The sequence below is a fragment of the Caloenas nicobarica genome, chromosome Z (genome assembly GCF_036013445.1).
Source record: "Caloenas nicobarica isolate bCalNic1 chromosome Z, bCalNic1.hap1, whole genome shotgun sequence".
NCBI lineage: Eukaryota > Metazoa > Chordata > Aves > Columbiformes > Columbidae > Caloenas > Caloenas nicobarica.
The window spans coordinates 11691109-11713825 of NC_088284.1; the positions used below are offsets into that span (position 1 = coordinate 11691109).

The window sequence follows — 22717 nt, forward strand, 5'->3', positions numbered from 1 at the left end:
ATAGAGTTACATCAAATTGTTTTTAAAGGTTATTTCTTTTAGAAAGGAAGATAAACCACAATGATAATCCCATCAGCTAATAGTACATTTCCAGTCATACCTGTGATCATACTTGAAATGATTAATGGCAGAATGATAAGTTTGAGCATCCTCATCAGCACTTCACCGGGAAAGGAAAAGTAGAATTTATCCAGGTTAGACAGTTTGCCATATTCCCGTACCAGCACGCCGACTCCAATACCTAAAGGCACATAAAAAGTGACACAAATTAGCACTAATTTATAGTAGAGACATGGGGGAAAAGGAGGAAAAATAGGAGAAAAACAGTAAAACCAAAAGAGCACACAATAGGCACATTTTTACAGCCATAGTGGAACTTCTAAAGCAAATCAGAGAAAATATGTTTCCTCTTCTGTTCTATATATTGATGATAGAAACGGTAATAACACATATAATTCTGAACTTGGAGGATGTCTTTAGGTATGTCTTCGGAATAATCTTGATTATGCCCTCTCATTATCAGTCCAGTCCAGCAGTGACTTTTCACCTGCTTTAACTAGATCTGGAAGACCCCTACCTGGCATTAAAGAAACCAATGTAATATATAAACACTACTGAAGTTTAAAGTAAGTGATATGATTAATATAAATATTTTAGATAATTTGTATTGGCAAAAATATGTCTACCCAGTAGCAATACTTTCACTAATTGCTGCACTACATAATTAGAAAAGACTGTAACTACCAGGGAGTTTTTCAACAAAAATACACTCATCATATTTCACACTCATTCAACTACATGACCAACATACAAAATACCAGACTGTAAATATAATCCACGTTTGAGCCACAGCACAAGGTACCTTTGTACTTCCTCTTATCTTTGGTTTAAATGAATTATTGGATAGTTCTAGCTTTTGAGACAAATTACAGGTAAGTCTTTGACCAAAACAAAATGAATCATAGGCCAAAAGACTAATTATTTCAGCTTGACCGGCAATACCTTTATTTTTCATTTTAACATGGCTATCAAATAAAAACCACTGGTACAGAAAATGTATTTGTCAGCGTTTAGAAGCCATTACAACTGTTTTTTCGTGTACAAACTTTGTAATGCTTTGGTCCTGGCTAAACTGAGTATCAAGAGATCCAATTTCTAACTGGATTCTGTGAGAGACATGGCAACTCAGAACCCTTCATTACTGAGTGCTGAAAGGTCTTATCCATATGAATAGCCTCACTGAAGTTAATGGAATTATTTACACCCCTTGGTATTTTAGTGACACCAGTGGTGTGCATTTTGCAGATTTGTTACACCACCACAAGAACGTGTTCCAGTCTACCTTTACCAGCCTCAGTGGCTCATGTAAACTTGCAGGTTCCCAGGAAAGCTCCTAGTGCCCAAGCTAAATGCACCTCTTCCCCTGGTTTTATTTTTGATGGTATACAAGCCACTTAAGTTATATATTGCTCAAGAAGCTGGTGTAAAGTTTGAGTACATCGGCTTACAGGATACATTCCTTATTTTAATAAAGTTGTGGAGGCAGACAATACCAGCAGGTTCAAAAACAGATTTAGGCAAATCCACAGACAACAGGTCCATATTGTTGATATTGAAGGAAATAGACAGGGATCTCATATCCAATTCTCTACCAGAGAAGAAACTCATTAACATTCTCTTCCAGAAAGTATGGATTTTTGCAAAAATCCTCTCTAAAGTTTCACCATGGTTGTGGTTTCTGATAGCTCATATGCTGTCTGGATGTTGCTTGATGCAGAAATGTAAACTACAGTTATCTTCGCAGAATTTGCCTCTGGGAGGACAAAAAGATAACAAACTGTCTTTTCTGTGCTCTATCTGCACATGGTAAAACAAGCTAAAAGAAAACAGAAGCTGACTATTAACTCTTACCAAGTCTTTACTGTTAATAAGGAGATGGAAAATGAAGGCAAATAGGTTGCTCTAAGCAACTATTAAGATTTCTGATTTAGGTGTCACTTGTGGCAGCAAACACGGACAGTTTAAATTCCTTGCAACAATCTTGAATATTAATAGCTTTGAAGATACTTGCAATATTATGTAAATGCCCTTGATCAGTGAACGATAAGACACGATGTCTATTTCTAATCTAGTGACTGAACTAAATGTTTCAAAAATTATTAGTCTGCACTTTAAGATAAGCCCAAGAAAGGTAAAACTCTGTTTGTAAAATGGCTGCATGTATTGAAGTAACTTGCTATGGCTTTGATCCTGAAAACATCAGTGTAAATAGCTGAATCTAAGCGTACAGGTAATCTCCACATCTTCAGACTATTCTCACAATTTAAGAGCATGCATGTGCTTAAATTGCATAAAGACTTATTAGAAGTTGTGTAATACCGCTTTACTTCAAGCAGCTGTGACGAAGACATGTTCTAACCACGCGCCTCTCATTCAAGAAGGTGACCGTCATGTCTGACCAGCAAGAAAGTCTGATTGTTGTACTTTTAGCAGGATTACTGGCAGGTAGAAAGACCCTCGTTTTCATTCTTCAGAGTTCCCTTTTCCACTTTTTTGGATTTCACTACAAAAATTTTCCACGTGCTCTCAAAATTTTAGCAGGATTTCCTTAATGTTTTAAACTTACATATTTATATTTGCTTATATTTTTTTAGGTAAGGATATTATTTATCTAGTGGCAGTAACTGAGAATAGGTTTTCCTCATTCCATCTCTTGACATTACATTATTGCTCTCGTTTCCTTGTCCATGCTATTCCTTCACCAGACAGAGCATTTATATCCATATTAACTTGTGTACTACGATACAATACAGTAAGATGCACCTACCTTTTAATTTGAACTAGTATCCAGCATATGCTGCTTGAATTTAGCATGGGAATATAGGAAGAAAATTTATTTTTTAACAGTAACGAGAAGGCAAGAGAGTTAGCAGAATAAATTTGCTTATGAAATGGACATATACAAAACTTTTTGATCTTCATTTCAATAACCAAGTTCAACTGGAACTTTCTTCCTGGGAATTACAATGTATAGAAAAAAGTATGGCCCAGCATAAACATATTTCATACAGTCACCAGGGCTCACACTGATTGCAGCAGCCCTCAGCAAGTATAGATGAACATCTTATAAAATGTTAATTTCTCTATGTGAACGCTACTGAGACTCCACCATTTCTGAAACTAATTCTTACATGTGTGATTACTTCTAACAACCAAAACCACCCTTTAGGAGGCAATGCCTCTACAATATATTATATTATTGAGAGCAGCCCTGTGGAGAAGGACTTGGTGGTACTGGTGGATGAAGGGTTGGACTGTAATGTGCACTCACAGCCCAGAAAGCAAATCGTATCTTGGGCTGCATCAAAAGGAGTGTGGTCAGCAGGTCAAGGGAGGTGATTCTGCCCCTCTGCTCTGCTCTGGGGAGACCCCACCTGGAGTCCTGTGTCCAGCTCTGGAACCCTCAGTACAGGACAGACATGGACCTGTTGGAGAGGGGCCAGAGGAGCCACAGAAATGATCCGAGGGCTCAAACAACTCTGCTGTGAGGACAGGCTGAGAGAGTTGGGGTTGTTCAGTGTGGAGAAGAGAAGGCTCCAGGGAGACCTTATTGTGGCCTTTCAGTACTTAAAAGGGGCCTATAAGAAAGACGGGGACAGACTTCTTAGCAGGGTCTGTAGTGATAGGACAGGGTGTAATGGTTTTAAACTGAAAGATGGTGGATTTAAATTAGATATAAGGAAGAAATTCTTCACTATGGGAGTGATGAGGCACTGGAACAGGTTGCCCAGAGAGGTGGTAGATGCCCCATCCCTGGAGACATCCCAGGCCAGGCTGGACAGGGCTCTGAGCAACCTGGTCTAGCAGAAGGTGTCCCTGCTCATGGCAGGGGGGTTGGACTGGATGACCTTTGAAGGTCCCTTCCAACCCAAACTATTCTATGATTCTGTGATATTAGGATTTTTCCTTTCTTTTAATTTATCTTTTTTCATTTATGGAATAAATTACTTCTGCTTTCTCAAAAGAGAAAAACATCTCTTTTCCTGCTTGCTGTATTTCTCTTTCCTCAGTTTCAACCACTTCACCTTCTTGTCCATGCTAAATTGTTTTTCTTTCTTTTCCATCCTCTCTTTGCTTTTCCTTCTTGCCCACATGGCTAAGTTAGGTTACGATTTTCACCACAAGAGCAATCCTCTACTTACAGCATGTACTGCCTGAGGACCAGATTTCTGCAATACTGGGCAAAAGAGAAGAATGAAGGCGTAAAAACCAGTACAATCCTATGTCTTTAATTTTCTAAGGGAAATATCTCCTTGCAACTGCACACAGTACAGCCCATGCTGTATAGCATGGTGTCTACATTCTCCCACCCAGCAGCCACTGACACAGATGCAGAAGGTGTAGTCTGGGTCCCTGGGACTGGAATGTGTAAAGAGGCTACAAGTCACTTCTCTTGTCTGAACCCATCTGAAACAGCTCATGCCTCGATTCATTGGCGCTACTCCCCCAGGTAGCACACAGTCCTTTTCAAGCTTGATAACCAAGAGAAAATCCTCCAAAGAAAGGCCATAAGTGCAGACTAAGAAGTGAGGAGTGAGGGTGAGAAGAACAAGAGAAGAAAAACAGAGTGAAAGAAAAATCACTGAAAATGACCATACTAAGAGAAATCTGTTTGCACCATCTTTCAGGTAGCCCCAGGAGGCCCAGCATATAAAGCCAGGTGGAACACATACTTCATCTGTAAGGGATGATCCATTTTTTTTGTAGTGTCACCCAGGGAAAGGGGAGCAGGAAGTGCTGCAGGGGACAGAACCTGCAACTGGCTGCATTGCGTGTAGCACTCGATCCATCACATCTGCAAAGCCTGAGGCTCTCCATAGCCCAGGAGATGGCTGTATGTAACAAGGAGGCAGAACCAGTCTGGTCTGTGTACGTGTGTGCAGTGCGTGAACCACAGAAATTAGGTAAAATGTGTCTTGGGAGACCATTATGTTGTAGGTTCTGCATATCTGCAAAGCTAACTCAGTGACGTTTGGGTATCTGGTGAACACTCATTTATCACAATCTGCACTACATCTAAAGTATGTCTTTTTTGCATATTGACGTTGTTTCTGTAGTGCTGTCTAAGGGAAAAGGCAAATTATTTGCATGGGAACAACTATAAGACTACTACATTCTTCTTCAAGTACTGTACGCAGTTCATGACACAGATTTGGAAATGAGTAAAAAAAAAACCCACACCTTGTTCAAACAAATTCCATGATCTCTGGGGTCATCTATACAAGCACCCATGGGGAGTGTCACAGATCGTCCTACAGCTATTGTAAACTCATAAAAACGTGGTGTCTTCTCAGCAGCCACCTGAGCAACCAAACGTGGAGACTATTTACAGTTTTTCAGGAGTGATGGCTGAATCCTGAAGCCTTTTTTGTAGAATTACGTGGGGGCAACACAATTCAGATCTTGAATTTGAAAACTCAGAACCCTTGAGTAGCTGAATCTGTTTAGGACAGGCAGTATGAAGCGACTGCAGTTACTTGCGCTTTGTTGTCACAACACACAGGGTTAGATGCTCTTCAGAAGCTGATTACATCTTTGATAACAGGACAGCAAGATACTACTTACTCTTACATTCTTTTACCCTCACTTACAGGTAAAACAACTCAAGATTTAGAAACAAATAACTGAGTCCACACGTAGACATGCCTAGTCCTATTTCTCACTGAAAGAGAATACAAACCAGGTAAAATTGTTATCTATCAGGTAGGATTCCCTAACATGTTATTTTACTCATAGATGACAACATGGGATGCAGAGTGTTAACTGGCAAGGAGTTCTCACTCCACCACTGTGCATTACACTGCAGAAACTGCACATCACCTTCAACTCCCACTGACTTTATTATGGGAATAATCCTTAGGAATAAAGACAATGAGAAAATAAATCCAGCCTATGTTTCTGGAGAACAAACATCTCTTTTGTAAAATGATCTGTTCTAAATTATACCATGTCCCTCTTTGAAAAATTTAGTATTTATTTTTCCTGGTTTTATATAAGCCCACCATGCAGAAACTCCATTTCCAGGAGCAGAGTTAGTGATTCTGGCTAACACTGATAGACACTGCGGGAATTATAGGAATTTTGCTTTGTTATGGCATTGAAAGAAGCAAAAACATGGGCTCATCTCATGGTTCAAACCTGATATTATTTAATTGTACTGTAGCAACATGGATTGTTCTATTAACGAAGTGATTAAGCTCTTCATAATTTCACATGATATGCTGTTCACAAGACAGACAATTACTTCTGTCATATTGGTAAGTCTTAATTAGATTATCTTCACAGCAGATGATTCATGAGATTGAAAAGGTTGGCAAACAAAGTTCCCTGACTTGATTTGAAACACAGTACAAAACATTCAATATAAACATGTCAAATTACAGCACAAGTAGGCAAGACTTCTGCAGTCTGAGTCCTTCAGTAATATTTTATGAAATCCATTTTGCTTTTGCTCTCTCTAGAATATATTTAATATCACTGGCTCTCTCTTAGCTACAAAGAAATACACAGTGCCAAATATAGAACACTAAAATAGAGTGTATAGAGGAAATTATGACTTATAACATTATTTCATCTTACTAATTCAGCTCTCTTTGGATTATTTTTAACATTTTCTAATGTTACACATTTTAGTGTTTTCCACTGCACTTGGCAATTAATATTCCTTCCAATAAACATACTGATGTTGAATGAAAAGAACAAGATTTTTAGAAAACTGCAGGCAACTACTGAGGTAGGATTTAGAGTCTCTGGGGTGTAATTGCATGGCAACTGAGCTTAACTCTCTGGATGCTGGTGTTGCCCAGACTACCAGTTTGCTTACAATGATACTTGAAGGAAAAGTCCTTTCAGAAATCTTCCAGAAGAAGAAAGCTCCCAAGTCATATCTTGATTTACTGAAAAATATTTAGTAGGAATGTATCAGAGGAAGGTGTGCTCATTCCTCCACCATGGTGAGACCCCGTGTCCTCTCTCTGATTAACCTGTTGAGGGTGCAGAGGCTGTAAATTCCTTTCCGCAAATGACACAGTCACAGAATCACAGAGTCACAGAATGTCAGGGATTGGAAGAGACCTTGAAAGTTCATCTAGTCCAATCCCCCTGCTGGAGCAGGAACACCCAGATGAGGTTACACAGGAAGGCGTCCAGGCGGGTTTTGAATATCTCCAGAGAAGGAGACTCCACAATCTCCCTGGGCAGCCTGTTCCAGGCTCTGTCACCATCACTGTGAAGCTGTTTCTTCTCATATTTAAGTGGAACCTCCTGTGTTCCAGTTTGTACCCATTGCCCCTTGTCCTATCCTTGGTTGTCACATCATCTGACTGCAGCATGAGGCAAATTTGGGTGGACAGTGGTTCCCTGTGATGGACCTTCGGGAATGAAGGCAAAGTGGAGCACTGGCCAGAGGGGGAAAAAGCAGCCCCTCCAGTGTGGGGTAATCCTCTTACACAGGTGTGAAGGCCGCAGCAACTGACAAAGCCGTGTAACTCCTGGCACTTTCTGTGCTGCAGAAGCCTGTAGCAGAGCTGATAATATAGAGCAGCCTGTAGCAGTCACTGATAACACAGAGCAGCCTCTCTGCAATGCAGCCCTGCACAAGACCCACCCCACCCTTAGTCAAACCAAGGGCAATTATTTTGTCCAGCCAAGGAAAGGAACTAATCGCAATTCTCCTGTGAATATGAACGACCACAGTTCTGCTGAACAGTGAACCAGTGTTCCCCCAGACTGGCAATGTGCAGATGGCTAAGCAGTTTCATAATTTAACAGTCTCCCCTATTGGACTCTTTGTTTCCTCTCAGTTATCTAAATATGCTGTAGATGAATTTCATGTGTACATATCTTCCAAGTATTTTCAGTATGCAGATGTAACTTCTACGTAAGAAAGCCAAGGTAAAAGAATACAGTTGAAGAAAAAAACCTTTACAACTGTGGTGCATCTGTATGTGTATTTCAGTATACTAGTGAGAACTGCTGTACAGAACTTACGTATAGGAACAGTCCATTAACATACAGAAAAAATACAGAGAGGTGTTGTGAAGAATTCAATACTTGGTCAGTCCTTAACTCTATTAAGATAAATTAATTTGTATCAGAGATAAAATTTGCCTCTTTCACAGCCTTTCAACAAACTCGGTGACTCATCAGATTTGTGAAGTGCAGTACTTAAAACCTTAGCATAATAAACATCATATTTTAAAGATTATGTCATAAATTAAGTAATCTAGGGAAACTGACAGTTCCTTCCCAGCAGCTATACAACATACATTTCCTCATTAACTGGATGTGTCCTGGTGAAAGCACCTCTTCTGTTGGGGAATACTGTGTGAAACTCATCAAGGCTTCAGGAAAAATGATCTCAAACTAAAACACAGGCAAAGTAGGACTATAGTGTGATGAAAAGAATGAGTACCCTACCTTCTGAAAGGAGATTTAAAAGCTTGGTTTGTCCAACATGGATGAGTGAGCTAGAAATTCAGAAAATGGTTGAAGAGCAGAGAAAGAGCAATGTTTTAACAAATGGATGCATATTGAACCTGAATACATTTGGACTGGAAATTGTAAGGCTTTCAACAATCAGACTGATGAATATAGCTTCCTAGGAGGATGCACAGCACCAAGAAGGCTACCTGGCTTTAAGATGGAGCATGATATGTTACAAAAGTTTATATAAAATGGTATAACCTGAAGCTGCAGTGGACTGGATGTGATAACCCAGGAGGTATCTTTCTATCTCATGTTCCCGTGTTTTACAGTAAAACTGAAATAAAACGTGATGATGGTAACTTGCCCTTCTTCTTTTGCAGATCTTCCCCATGGCCCCTGCTAGCTGTCACTTCTAAACCCACTACCATTCTCCTTCACCCCACCCATCTGCAGCTGGAGGCTTCTTTAAATATGACCTTTCTCCTCTGCAGTCATCTAGACATGTACAGGTGTTGTGGCTTCCTCCATGTCTCCAAATCCACGCAATGATATATGATAGTGCTTTCATTTGGACCTCTTTTGTCACTCCTTTCAGATACTGTCATGTCCCCAGTTCTACTGTTCCTAGTGTCTAATATTTTGCCTACCTGGCCTAACATATTACAACACAAATGGCAGCATTACAATGCCACCCAAAAAAATAGAGCATCTCACCCTTTCTTGCAAAAGCTTACTGATCTTCTGTTCTTTTCACAAGATTTGCTTGCTATTGCAAAGCTGTATAAGCACCTTTGTACATCCTGTATAGCCCAAGAGATATTAGCTCAATGGAGCACATCAGGAAAAATACAGCTTCATTTAAGACCCTTGAAACACATAAGAAATGAAATGGTTGGCAGTGGTATAAGAAAGGTGAAAGGCTAGTAATTGGGAATATCTGGCAGATTCTGAACCTTGCTCCAGATTCTGTTTTAAACTGTGATGAAAGGAAGGACAGTAAACAGGACATACTGTTCTAGCTATTCCCTTGCTGGAGAGGCAGTGGAGTGATTCTGACTGTAATAAATTGAGATAAGCAGTTGGAAAGGCAATTTAGTGGAAACTAAAGAGAGACAGATAGTGACATGCAGAAACATCATTATTCTGAAACTAATGAAGACATCAAAGGGTTGAGAAATCAGATATGACCTAGAAAATCAGTTCAGATTAAGCAAGGCCAGTTTGCTTGTGGTTCCAAAAGCATGAAAGAACCAAGAAACAGCTGTTTTGCAACATACTGGGAAAACACTTAGAATATATATAATCCATAGAAATTGATGAGCCGGTGGGTAAGAAGACCAGCGTGGCTGAAGAGAGAGCTTCGGGTGGAACTTGGGAATAAAAGGAGAATTTGTAACCTCTGGAAGAAGGGGCAGGCTACTCAAGAGGACTACAAAGGTGCCGTAAAGTTTTACAGGGAGAAAATTAGAAGGGCCAAAGGCCAACTAGGGCTGAGCCTTGCTACTGCTGTAAAAAGGAACAAAAATGCTTCTATAAATACATCAGCAACAAAGGGAGGGCTCAGGAGAATCTTCACCTGCTGGTGGATGTGGGGAGAAACACAGTGACAGAGGGTGAGTGAAAGGCTGAGGTAATAAATGCCTTCCTTGCCTCAGTCTTTAATAGTCAGAACAGTTGTGCTCCAGGTACTCAGCCCCTTGAGCCAGAAGACAGGGATGGGGAGCAGAATGAAGTCACAGTAATCCAGGGGCAATGGTTAGCTACCTGCTACATCACTTGGACACCCACAAGTCCATGGGGCCAGAGGGGATCCACCCAAGGGTGCTGAGGGAGCTGGCAGAGGGGATCACCAAGCCACTTTCCATCACTTCTCAGCAGCCCTGGCTAAACGGGGAGGTCCCAGTTGACTGGAGGTTCACAAATGTGGCGCCCATCTACAAGAAGGGCCAGAAGGAGGATCCGGGGAATTACAGGCCTGTCAGTCTGATCTTGGTGCCGACAAAAGTCATGGAGCACATCATGCCGAGTGCCATCACATGGCACATATAAGACAATCAAGCGATCAGGCCCAGTCAGTACAGGTTTATGAAAGGCAGGTCCTGCTTGAGCAACCTGATCATCTTCTGTGACAAGGTGACCCACTTAGGCTGTGGATGTTGTGTACTTAGACTTCAGTAAAGCCTTTGACTCTGTTTCCCACAGCATTCTTTTGGAGAAACTGGCAGCTCATGGCTTGGATGGGTGTAGTCTTCACTGGGTAAAGAACTGGCTGGATGGCCCAAAGAGTTGTGGTGAATGGAGTCAAATCCAGTTGGCAGCCGGTCACGAGTGGTGTTCCCCAGGGCTTAGTATTGGGGCCACTTCTGTTTAATATCTGTAACAGTGATCTGGATGAAGGGATTGACTGGACCCTCAGTAAGTTTGCAGATGACACCAAATGTTGATCTGCTGGAGGGTAGGAAGGCCATACAGAGGGATCTGGACCAGCTCAATCATTGGGCTGAGGCCAAGTGCCTCAATTGCTTCAACGAGGCCAAGTGCCGGGTCCTGCACTTGGGTCACAACAACCCCAGGCAGCGCTACAGGCTCGGGGAAGAGTGGCTGGAAAGTGCCTGGTGGAAAGGGATCTGAGAGTGTTGGTCAACAGCCGGCTGAACATGAGCCAGCAATGTGCCCAGGTGGCCAAAAAGGCCAACAGCATCCTGGCTTGTATCAGGAATAGTGTGGCCAGCAGGACCAGGGAAGTGATTGTACCACTGTACTCAGTGCTGGTGAGGCCACACCTCAAATCCTGTGTTCAGTTTTGGGCCCCTCACTCCAGGAAAGATATTGAGATGCTGGAGAGAGTTCAGAGAAGGGCAATGAAACTGGTGGGGGTCTGGAGCAGTAGTCTGATGAGGAGCAGCTGAGGGAACTGGGGCTGTTCAGCCTGGAGAAAAGAAGGCTGAGGGGAGACCTTATCACTGTCCACAACTACCTGAAAGGAGGTTGTAGCATGGAGGGTGTTGGTCTCTTCTCCCAAGTAACAAGTGATAGGATGAGAGGAAATGGCCTCAAGTTGCACCAAGGAAGGTTCAGATTGAATATTAGGAAAAATTTCTTCACAGAAATTGTTGTCAAGCATTGGAACCGGCTGCCCAGGGAAGTGGTGGAGTCACCATACCTGGAGGTGTTTAAAAGGCAGAGAGATGTGGCACTTAGGGACATGGTTTGGAATTGGACTTGGCCATAAGTAAGAATGCCTTCCACAAATTCTGTAAGGCTTTAGTAAAAGACAAAAAATGTAGATTTGCAAACAGTGCAAGTATTGTTTGTGAGTAGTCTCAACCTGAACTTTACCTATTTGTTGGAATATATAAGAACTGTCTTTATGCTTTGTTAAGATGCAAATAGAAAAAAAACATACTCATAATTACATTGTGTTATTTTCCCTTAAACAATATTAGGAAATTGGAAACAGTAAATGTTTTGCTGGTATTAGTATTGGCGTTATATTTCATTGACTTTGGTAGCTTTGGGGTTTTGTAGAGTGTAAGGTGATGTTAGGCTCACTCCTTCCAAAGCTCCCTTTATTTACAAGTTCAGCTCTACTAATAGTTTCACTTCATTTACATGAAGTGAAACTAAAGCTTTATGTTAAACAGCTCAAGAGCAAAAGAGGTACAAGGCTTAATTTAGTTATATTTGGTTTCTTTTGTTGGCTGTGTTTCTGGATCAGAGCATTTTTGATTCTCAGTAGTATGTGAAACTCTCAGACAAAACTGTTGGCCATTCTGCATTTTACTTTGTGTCTTTAAAATTAGATTCAGACATCCGTTCAGAACTGCTGGGTTTCAAACATTACTGAACAGATCCCATCCTGTATTGAATTGCATGCAGTGTGACAGAGAAGAACAGACAGATAGGCATCACAACTGTCTAAAGAGGCATAAAAAGTCACAAGTATCATCTGTGCTGCTCTAAATCACACCAGAAAGAAATCAGAGACTTCTGCTAAGTTGCCATGCTACTACAGTTGATTCAAGATGTCTGGTCTTCACTTGTTATAAATTCCAAATTAATAAAATGTTCTGCTTCAGAATTAATTTAAGGAAACAGATGTTTGCATTACAACTATACTTGTCAGGAACTGACAGAGTAAGAATTCCCTTGCTTTAGTATACTCCCTTTATTTTTTTTCCTGCTGTCAAGAACAGAGCTCTGTTTTTGCTAGTATATTTCAAGAGGTAATTAATCTGCTTCATTGTTTGTAACCTTCACAATGCATTGTGCAAGCAAAGAGAAATGGTACAGAAGAAAGCCTAAACTAAGCTAATAGGTCACTTTTTGGTCAAGTTATGAGGAAGTGGATATTAAAAACAGTGAAGCTGCTTACTCCATATCCAGAATGGGCTTTTTATTTTTATATTACACCTGTCAGAGACAGAAACAACTTACTGGGAGAAACTGAAAGACTTTACAGGTTTATGGGGTTTAGAGGCTGCAGGCTACATTTGCGAAAGAAACTCCCCACCCTTGGGGAGCACGGTGAGCTCCCCGGATTCAGGGTGGCCTTCTGTGTGGTGAGGGGCCGTCAACAGAGCGGTATGCTACTAATTTTTCTGTTATTGTCAACACCCTGCCAGACATTCATTCTTCTAAGAACGCACTGGTGGGCTTCCAGTAATGCTAGCATGTGCTGACACTGCTCTGACATGGATGAATTTCAATAGGAGCTAGTGCTTTTAAAATCAGCTGATTACACAGGAAGCCTAGCTCTTCTAGCTGCAGTCAGCAGGTGTGAATGCACCTGACTTTTTTTTTTTAAACACAGATCTGCAAACAAAAAATATTCTTATAGGGAGATATTACTACTTAACACTGTAATATAAAATAATAATTTTCATTAAAATTGAAGAGAATAAATTTTTGGCATATGGACTGCTGGGGTCATATCATAAAGCACACTAAACGGAAGCTCCAGTGCCTGCTGCACTCATCAAATCCTGGAAAACAGCTATGGTCGCACCACTGAAGGTTTCTGCAATGCTGGTGTTACAGATATGAACTGCGTATATTTTAATCTCTCTTCCCAACGCAGGGAGAAAAGGAAGTCTGATGCCAGCCTCAAGTTTGCAGCAAGGGAACTGCACAAGCAAGGTGTCTGATCCCGCAGAGACTGAACAAACGCCACCTCGGAGCTACAAGCGTCGGGTGTCCTGCCATGCTGGAGATGTTCGCCTGCCCGTCTCTGCTCTCAGCCGCTCCACCGCCTCCGCCCAGCACCACAGCTCCACATTCGCCTGCTCTCCAGCCCCCTGTCCCCTAGCTGTCCCCGGGCTGTCCCCATTGTCACCTCGGACAGCTCCTGCTCCCCCAGCCCCGCGCGGAGAGGACATGGAGCCCCCGTTCTCTTAAGATCTGAGATGTCCAGTATGAGCACACAGAGTCACGTACGTATGTGAAGAGAAGGATGATGGCGGAAGTTAATGGCAGGGCACAGAAGGGTCCTTCACTGCATCTATGCACCTTTGACAAACATGATACATGGCTGGCTGAAGGAGGGATACCTGCCATTCACAATCTCTTGTGATTGGTGGCTGTATCAATCTAAATATTGAATTTCTCCTATCTTCCTGATGAATATCTAAACAATTCCAGTGTCCCACACATATGCTGTTGAAAAAAATCCTTCAAAGTCACAGGCAAGCTTACAGGTGTCTGAAGTTCTGAATTTGTTTAGGAAGTGACAGACAGATGCCACATTAAGCAACAAAAAAGAGTATTTGTAACCTGCAAATTCATGCAAACTGAATCCCTCATAATCACATTCTCCAGCCACAGAACTACAAGAAGATATTGGTCTCAGAGATTTGAAAAATCTAAGTATTCAAAAAAAAAACCTGCAACCTACTTGTGTAGCCCCCTGAGTATGTAAAAAGATCTCTGCTTTATTATAGTGTGCCACTGCAACTCATGCCTGAGATCATTTATACTCAAATAACTTACACTTTGACTTCCACTCTAACAAAAAAAAAAAAAAAAAGCGCTATTCTGCTGAAGAACTACACAGGACTACAAGCTGTTAGGCTATGACCTGCAGACTAATGAATGAGTAAGTATTTATACATCATCAGCCTTTTCACCTTCATGACTGGTTTGGTTGCACGCAGTGGTGACCTCCTGGAGACAAAGTGATGACAAAAAATAGATGCTCTATGAGAATCCTATGAAGTGTGACTTAAACTCTCCCTTCACAATTGTCCTTTGGAACCCTGTTTCAGGGCAAGTAAATTTCAGTGATATTTCTGTTTTATTTTGATTTGATTGTACAAACTGAAGGCAATATAACTTTCTTTATTAAAGGCTGAAGAAGCATTTGAAGCAAGTAGAGTTTTAAAATGCTTTTGTTAGCTCAGCTGCTTTGGGCTCAGTAAGGCCAGCAGAGCAAAGAGACGCAAGATAGTCCTCCTTTTGCAGCTACCTGTGTGAGGCTGCTGCTCTCCTGCCCCTCTGCCTCCTGGAGAAGGGCAGAGAGACAGAAGAGGCACAGATGAGCACAAACCTCACCTCTGAGTCACTGGCCAGCACAGATGACCCACCACATGCTCCAAGTATGCGCTAAGAACTAATGAACAATGAACTTGATTCTCAGGCCTTGTGTCCAGGCAAATCCGTCACTTGCAATTGTGCAAACCAGAAGCCTATCAATTAGCCCTGAGTCTGAAATTGACTGAATTTGAGCTCACAGATCTCTCCCCAACAGTTAGGTGATCTGAAGCAGAATCTCTACTAAGGAAAGAAAAATAATCTCTTGGGTGCCAAGTTTTGTTTTCTTTGAATAATACATACAGGTGTTTTGACCAAAGAGATGTGACATTATTAAGATATTTTGTGCACAGATATTAAATAACTTCCCCCTCAAAGTGCCATAAAAGAAAATAATTTTTTTAAAATGTAAACAACAGGCAAATGATTAAATGCTTAAAATACATCACACAAAATAATTACCCTTGAAGGAAGAAGTGTTTGGAATTCTGAGGGGTTCCCGTCTGTCTCCTCTTGTCAGAGACACACAAGTAACCAGGAAAACTTTTCAATTTAGGAAGGGTACTGGCAAAGACAGGCATATCTCACTAGGATGCTGAACACAGCTCTGATAATGATGAGCAAAAATCATTATTCCATATTATAATGGTGGAATATCAGGCGCTTTGCAGTACAGCTGGACAGCTTTCACAGTACATTTCCACAGCTTGCTGCATTTGATATTTCCACTCCTCACTCATGCATACTTTTCAGAAGAGTTTGACCATATTTTCTGCTTTCAAAATAAGTGATACTTTTCTGTTCATGAATGCTAAATTGGTCCTCCAAACTAAGTAGATTAACAAACCTCAGAGCAATTTCCCAGTGTATATTAAAAAAGAATAAATACATAAATTTAATGATGAAGGGTTTGTGGACTCCAGGTATATTACAAACATTCATCAAGCTGTAATAAAAAGATAACACATGATTCAATTGAGCTATCCTTACCAGGATTTCACTGTTCTCCTTGTGTAACTTATTTCGCCTCCAAGAAATACTGAAAATGCAGCAGACACACAGCAACTTGCAAAATGTAATTTGGTCCAAAGCTCAAGGGATTTTTATGAAGACTCTCGGAGGTAAAGAAGTTCAAAAACACAGGAGGTATCTGCGTGTCTGTCACTCTCTTACTATGAGTTCCCATTGGGTATTAGGGATATTAGGGTCAAATTGTCCCCACAGCTCCTACAATGCTAGGCTCTGTGGCTCTCAGGGAAATCTCCTTTCAGAATGATCAGCTTGCGGAATCACATCGCACACTTCAGTTCTACCTACATTCACTGAAGATAACGAGAGAGGAATATTTCTTAACCACTTCTGTAACCGGGAAGCATGTATGTCAACACACAGCATACCTGACAGGAATACACAAAATAGCAATTGTACACACACAAACACAGAAACATACACACACTCCTCCAGTTGTACAGCCAGATTTTCAAAGCAAGCCCTTAGCACTTGGTATACAGGACTTATGAAAAACTTTCCACTTTCTAAAGTGGTGAAAAAGAACAGAGAACTTTCAAATACTGAATGTGTGGAAGATGACACGCATGTATAGGTAAGAACATCTCTGATCATAGCTTCTATATAGCTGGGTAGAATTCTAAAAGAATAATTCTCTCCTGAACAGACACGCACAGAAATAGATATGTTCCAGCCAAAACTCAAACCGGCAAAAGAGTCATCTGAAAGAGACTCATCAAACAGGAAGCGCTGTTAATGAAATACATAAAGTAGCACTTCTCTACAGGAGCAATAATGTGAAGGAATCTCTCCTTGCATAGCATCAAAATAATCACCAGACGAAAATAAAAAGGGTGTGTGACTAGGACCAAAATTGCGTCTTAGGGAAAACTCTCTTTGGCCAAGACATTTCACAGCTTCTCTTGGCCTTTTTGCCCACCTGTTCTTAAGAAGATGGCATCCAACTCTCACCTCCTTCAGAAACTTCAAAGAGAGGATAAATCCTCCTGTCTTTACAATGACACCCCTGAAAACAGTGCTGAAAGCGGGGTGGCACTGCCAAACTCTTCCAGCTGTGCTGCTTGCTTAGGCCATCAGAAGCACGCCAAACCACTACTAATGCTCTCCAGCCTCCATCGCAGGGGGGCTCCAACCCGCAGCCTGAGCCAGGGCACCCCGCGTCCCCCTCGCCGCCCAGTCCTGGCAGACCGAACTGTGCTGCCCCAAGGTGTGCGAATGCACAGCCTGCCGGGGGGCGGCCGGGAGACCCGCAGCGCCCGCGCACGGAGGGCTCACAGACACCCATCCAGCCGGGGCACCTGCGGGTTTTGCGAAACACGGTCTTACCCGACTAACCACCCGACCTTTGTCACGGGGGCTCGAGGAATGCGTGCGGCGGAGGCCCGGCCCAGAGGGCTCCGGGCACGCCGCGGCTCGGCAGCCTGCAGCCGGCCGGCTCGCTCGGGTGAGGGGAGCTGCGTTTACGGGCGCGAACCCCCCATTTCAGATCGGCCGCCGCGGCACCGTGTCACTGCGGACCTGTCCCCCGCGGCAACGGCGACGCGACGCCGCGGAGCTCCTCAGCCGGCCTGCGCGCCGCCGGGGGCGGGCGGCCGGCCCCGCGCCCGCCGCTACGGCCGCTGGCTCTCGGCGGCACCGGCGGGATCGGGCCGGCGGGGTGCCGGCGGATCGCCCCGCAGCGCCCGGCCCGGTCCCGCGGCCGCGGAGCGCCCCTCGCTGGCGCTGCCCGGCGCTCCGCCGCGGGCCCCGGTCTGGCGCCGCGCCGGCCTTGCGACGGGCAGGGCCGTAACGTGCCGCGCGAGGGGCGGCGGCGCGGCATTCCCTCCCTGCAACGGCCTTCGGCCCCTCACTCACCCAGCAGCACGGCGGCCACCGTGCTCAGCAGGAGCCAGTTCCTCCTCAGGAAGCCCGGGCAGCTGCATCCCTTCCTGGCCGCCTTCGCCATAGCGGGGGGCGGTGGCGGCTGGGGGGGCGATGGGCCTGGGGCGCTCCACGCCGTGCGGAGCCGAGCGGAGCCAGCGGCCTCCGTGCGTGCGCTCCGCGCTGCTGCGCGCTTACAGCGGGGAAGCGGAGACGTTGCACCTCACCTGGCAACGGGAGAGCCCCGCCCTCCGCCCGCCCCTCGGCCTGCCCGCCCCGCTGCCCGCACCGCGGAACGTTCTCAGCTTCCCGGCCCCGCTGCCCCTCGCAGCCGGCCCGCGGGGTGAGCCCCGGCTGCCGGTCAGCTCGCTCCTTGTTGGGCTCTCCCCGTGCCCGCCGGGGCTGTGCATGGCGCGCAGCGTCCTCCGGGGGCGCGGGCCGGGCAGGGGAGACGGCAGCACCCCGCAGCCCAGACCCGCCTTCCCCCCAGGGCCGCTGCCCGGAGCGCTTCACCCCACCAGCCGCGGGCCGCAGGGCAGGGCGAGGGCGGGAAGGAGCGAAGGTGCCCGGTGGGCCCTGCCAAGGGCCGGCAGCCTGCAGCCGTGCGTGGGGGTGCCATGCCCAAAACCCGCTGCCCCGGCCTGCATCCCGGCTCCTTCATGCTTTATGCTCCGGTCTGGTTGGAGCTGATGGGTTTTGTGCCAGAGACATGTGAACCAGCCCCACCTGACAGCCCCCATGGCCTCATTAACGTGTATAAGTACATAAAGGGTGGGTGTCACGAGGATGGAGCCAGGCTCTTCTCGGTGACAAGCAATGATAGGACAAGGGGCAATGGGTACAAACTGGAACACAGGAGGTTCCACTTAAATTTGAGAAGAAACTTTTTCACAGTGAGGGTGACGGAACACTGGAACAGGCTGCCCAGGGAGGCTGTGGAGTCTCCTTCTCTGGAGACATTCAAAACCCGCCTGGACCCCTTCCTGTGTAACCTCATCTGGGTGTTCCTGCTCCGGTGGGGGGATTGGACTGGATGATCTTTTGAGGTCCCTTCCAGTCCCTGACATTCTGTGATTCTGTGGCCGAGGGGAGGTTGTCCCACGGCAAGGCCTGTGCCGCCGAACCACCTGCCAGCGACCTCCACGCTCTGCAGGGCGGTGTGGGAGGCCCACGGCCCCGGCAGGACACGTGCCCCTGGGCGTGTGTGACTGCTAGAAAGCCACCAGTGGTTGCGGTGGCAGTGATCTCAGGTTAAATATTAAGGGGAAATATTCTGCCCTGTGCTCCTAGTTGGAAAATTTGAGGTATGGAGTACAGGAATGGCTTGTAGGATTTCTCACTGGGTTTTTGTCATGGTATGTTCAAATACCAAAGTTGTAAAGAAGCATTTATTTCTCCGTGCAACTGCTTGACCATGGTCTCCTTCCCTTTGCCTGTCCATATGCGTAATTAAAATATGTGTAATGTTGGGGCCTAATTCTGTATGGAACTATGGTAGGATTTTCAATGTCTGTTTGTCATCTTTTTTATTATGATTTTCAAACTTGGAGATCAATCAGTAAATGTAAGCGGAAAAATAACTACTGTCGTCTTGCTGAATGACATGAAGGAGAGTGCAGAATGAAAGTTTTATTTATCCATTTATCCATTCCAAAACATACACTAGTGAAGTTTGCATTATTTCTGTCTGTGATGACCAGGTAATGAAGGCCTGGGGTAGATCAGCAAAAACTGCAATTGATAGCTTGTGACATTTGCTCTTCAGATGGATGTGACTGTTCCAGGTGACAGCGAAAAATACCTTTCTGAGGCAGCAAAGAGCACTGAAATCCACCTGGATGAGAAGCAAGAGCCGTCATCTATTCCAAATGCTAAAACCTGGAGCCAGCTGCATAAATTTATGTAGAGACTCCTAAAACAGTGGCCTTATTTTTCAAATGTGTTGAGCAACTGCAGTAATTTGTCTGCATCTCTCACCATCAGGAAAATTTAATTAAAAAAATAAAAGGAAGCCTAGTGGTAGGAAGGAAGGAGATGAGTAAGTATCATATTAATTTAATTAAATCATAAAAGGTTCTAGACCACTTAAAAGGAAAGCTGGCATACTACCATGTTACAAAGCCACAAAAAAAGCAACCCAAAAATAACTAATGCAAAGAAATAGTAAGAAATACCATGATGATTACAGGCTTTGGTACAGAAAGGTGGGAAAATATGAGTGGCATTGAAGAGGTATAGGAAGAAAAAGGCACATGAGACTTCAGGGTGGGCAGAATCAGGCTTATCTTGTGCAGGAGAGCTTTGGCCTTGGTTCTCACTGCCGCAGAGAGTAATTTTAAATTTTTTATTTCCTCACACATATACTGGGAACCTCAGATATTGCTTTCAGTAAGTAAAAGGTCTGATTTGTCCCAGGAGGCAGAGACGTGGTGCCTCTCCGGACAGCAGCAACAAAACTTGTTGCAAGACAAATTCAGAGTTTAGGCCTTCCTTTAACTTTCTGTCTATTCACCTTGTCATGTATCCCTTCTTATAACATACTCTGCTTTTCTTTCGAGCTGTTTTGGTGAGCTAGAGGAAATAACTGCAATACAATCGTTACTGAAAAACAGCTAAATTTAAGTTAGAGTTTACTTCTTCATCCATGGGAGTTTCCATGGTTTGTGTGTTTCTCTTAATGCTTTAACTATCCTTTTTCACATTAAGGATTTCATAGTACCTTTTGGGAAGAGCTACAATTGTCTGCAGCATTCCTAACACAAAAAATGCCCTCCTACTAGTATAAAGCAATGTGGTTGTAGTTGATATATGTCTTCCTGGATCTTGCAATATCTGGAAGGACTTGTGCAACCTTAGAAAAAACACAATACAATTATGTTATATAACTGATGAAGACTAGAGACATATCTTATTTCCATGTTCTGCAACAGTAGAACAACATATATAGAATTATATTGAAGACCTCCACATACTTTTTGTTTTCTGTCAAAGTACAATGTTTCTATTCTTTTCTGCTAGTGTTTCACACCTTAAAATACTTAAGAAAAAAAGCATGCCAAAATGATAGTCTTTTTTCCTTAACAATATGTCATCTTTTTCTTTTTTCACTTCGTTAAATGTAATTCCATGGACATGACCCTGAAAAAAGAAGTTGATAACTCATGGCATCCATAGAAACTCAAAGAAGCATTTTAAAAAATACTTAGGCAGGTGAAATAGAGATGTTCTATACATCCTGATGAGCAAGCTGTTTTTAATTTGATCTTCTTATAGAATGACAGACATTGGCTTTGATCCTAGATGTAGAATCAAGCTGGCAGTTTCTGTATGGGGAGCTACATATAAAAAAAAAAAAGTAATAGAAGTGTCCCAATAAAATGGAAAAGAACTAAAGGTAGCGCAAGCCCATGGATAATTTTTGAAATGTTGAAGTTATTTTAAAAATTAACTTAGCTATGGAAAAAGACCAGAAGAACTAATACTTTGGGAGACTAGCTGCCTGTACAGATACCAAGCACAGCTTGGTACCAAGCACAAAAATCTAAATTCTATTGAAACTGCTTTTAGCTTTGTACAATTTCAAGACACTCTAGAATAACTATGAAATGAATAAGATGCATGTGTGAAAAAAATGTCAATATGCTTCATGTGTACAGATGATAGGAATACATTCTTTAGCTATATTGCTTACAAAGTTCTCAGAGTAGCTCATGGATAAGACTGTATGCATGGCAATATCTTTTTATTTTTTGAGTTTAATTTTTCTTTGGTGTTAATGAAACATACAGAGGAAACAGCCTTGAAAATCTCAACGTTTGTTTGGGAAAAAGTGCCATGCATTTACAGATATGATTTTTTTTCTTAGCTTAAGGCTAAGCTAACCCATTTTACTTTGTTGTAGACCTAGGACCATACATAAATACATTACTATTATATTTACAAGTTATTACCACATGGTAACTTGGTATATATGTAGCCGTGTGTACCAACATTCATTTCCAATCTGTAAAACTGTCTTAATGACATTTTAAGCTAATTACTTGGAAGTAATTTCACAGGCTGGGAAGATTTTCAACTTTTTCAGGCATCTGAGTGTTTCAGTGCTGGGAGAGGTCCTACAGGAACATGTGCAGTACAGTGTAGCGCACAGTGTAGCAAGTGGAAGCTTTCCACTTCATATTACCTTAAAATTATCACCAGAGATTGTAGTTGAGAGAGGCAAAAAGCAATTGAGTTTTACTTATTCAGTCCTTCAACGTTTTCTGCCTAGTTCAGCCTATTATTATAATTTGTGTAAGATTTGGTGACTGTTAATTTGATCCATAGAAAACTAATGAAGTGCCTTTTCCTCATAGTTTATGGTGACCATAGGTTAGAAATCGCATCAGAGGGAATTGCTGAAATTGTATTACATTTTTTAAAAATGCTTTGGTAAAACAACAGTATTTAGCAAAGATTTAAAAAAAACCAGATGCTAATAATCTACCTAGAATGCAGTTAAAATAATTGAGTTTGCTTTTTTTATTTGAAGTCAGCCCATCAGATAGGAAGTTTGCAATTGTTTTTTCATACCATAAAGCCAGGGAACACATACAAAATTTCAAAACACAATCAATTCCTGTCTGATATATCTCATCTTAATGAGAAAATAATCCAATAAAAAGTCTAGTATTTCTAAGTACTGCGAACATTTTCAGTTGTCATCCTTTGGCACTAGACCATGTTGCTGCACTGGCTTCTTTTATTATTAAAGTGACTGAAATTCTTTTGTCTTTGGAATACAGTAAGTTGAAGAGTAAAATCTTTATGCAGT

The 22717-nt window shown here is 42.9% G+C and overlaps 1 protein-coding gene across 1 annotated transcript in view; it reads right to left on the reverse strand.

Annotated features, from left to right (window-relative positions):
• The window catches only part of SLC1A1 (solute carrier family 1 member 1), a 60637-nt gene extending 42648 nt beyond the window's left edge, over positions 1–17989 (reverse strand). Inside the window, exons 1-2 of the mRNA XM_065655670.1 lie at positions 17899–17989; positions 101–241 (exon numbers count right to left, since the gene is read on the reverse strand). Coding sequence (XP_065511742.1) covers positions 101–241; positions 17899–17989 — 232 coding nt within the window. The remainder of the gene's footprint in view (positions 1–100; positions 242–17898) is intronic.
• Between the last annotated feature and the right edge of the window lie 4728 nt (positions 17990–22717).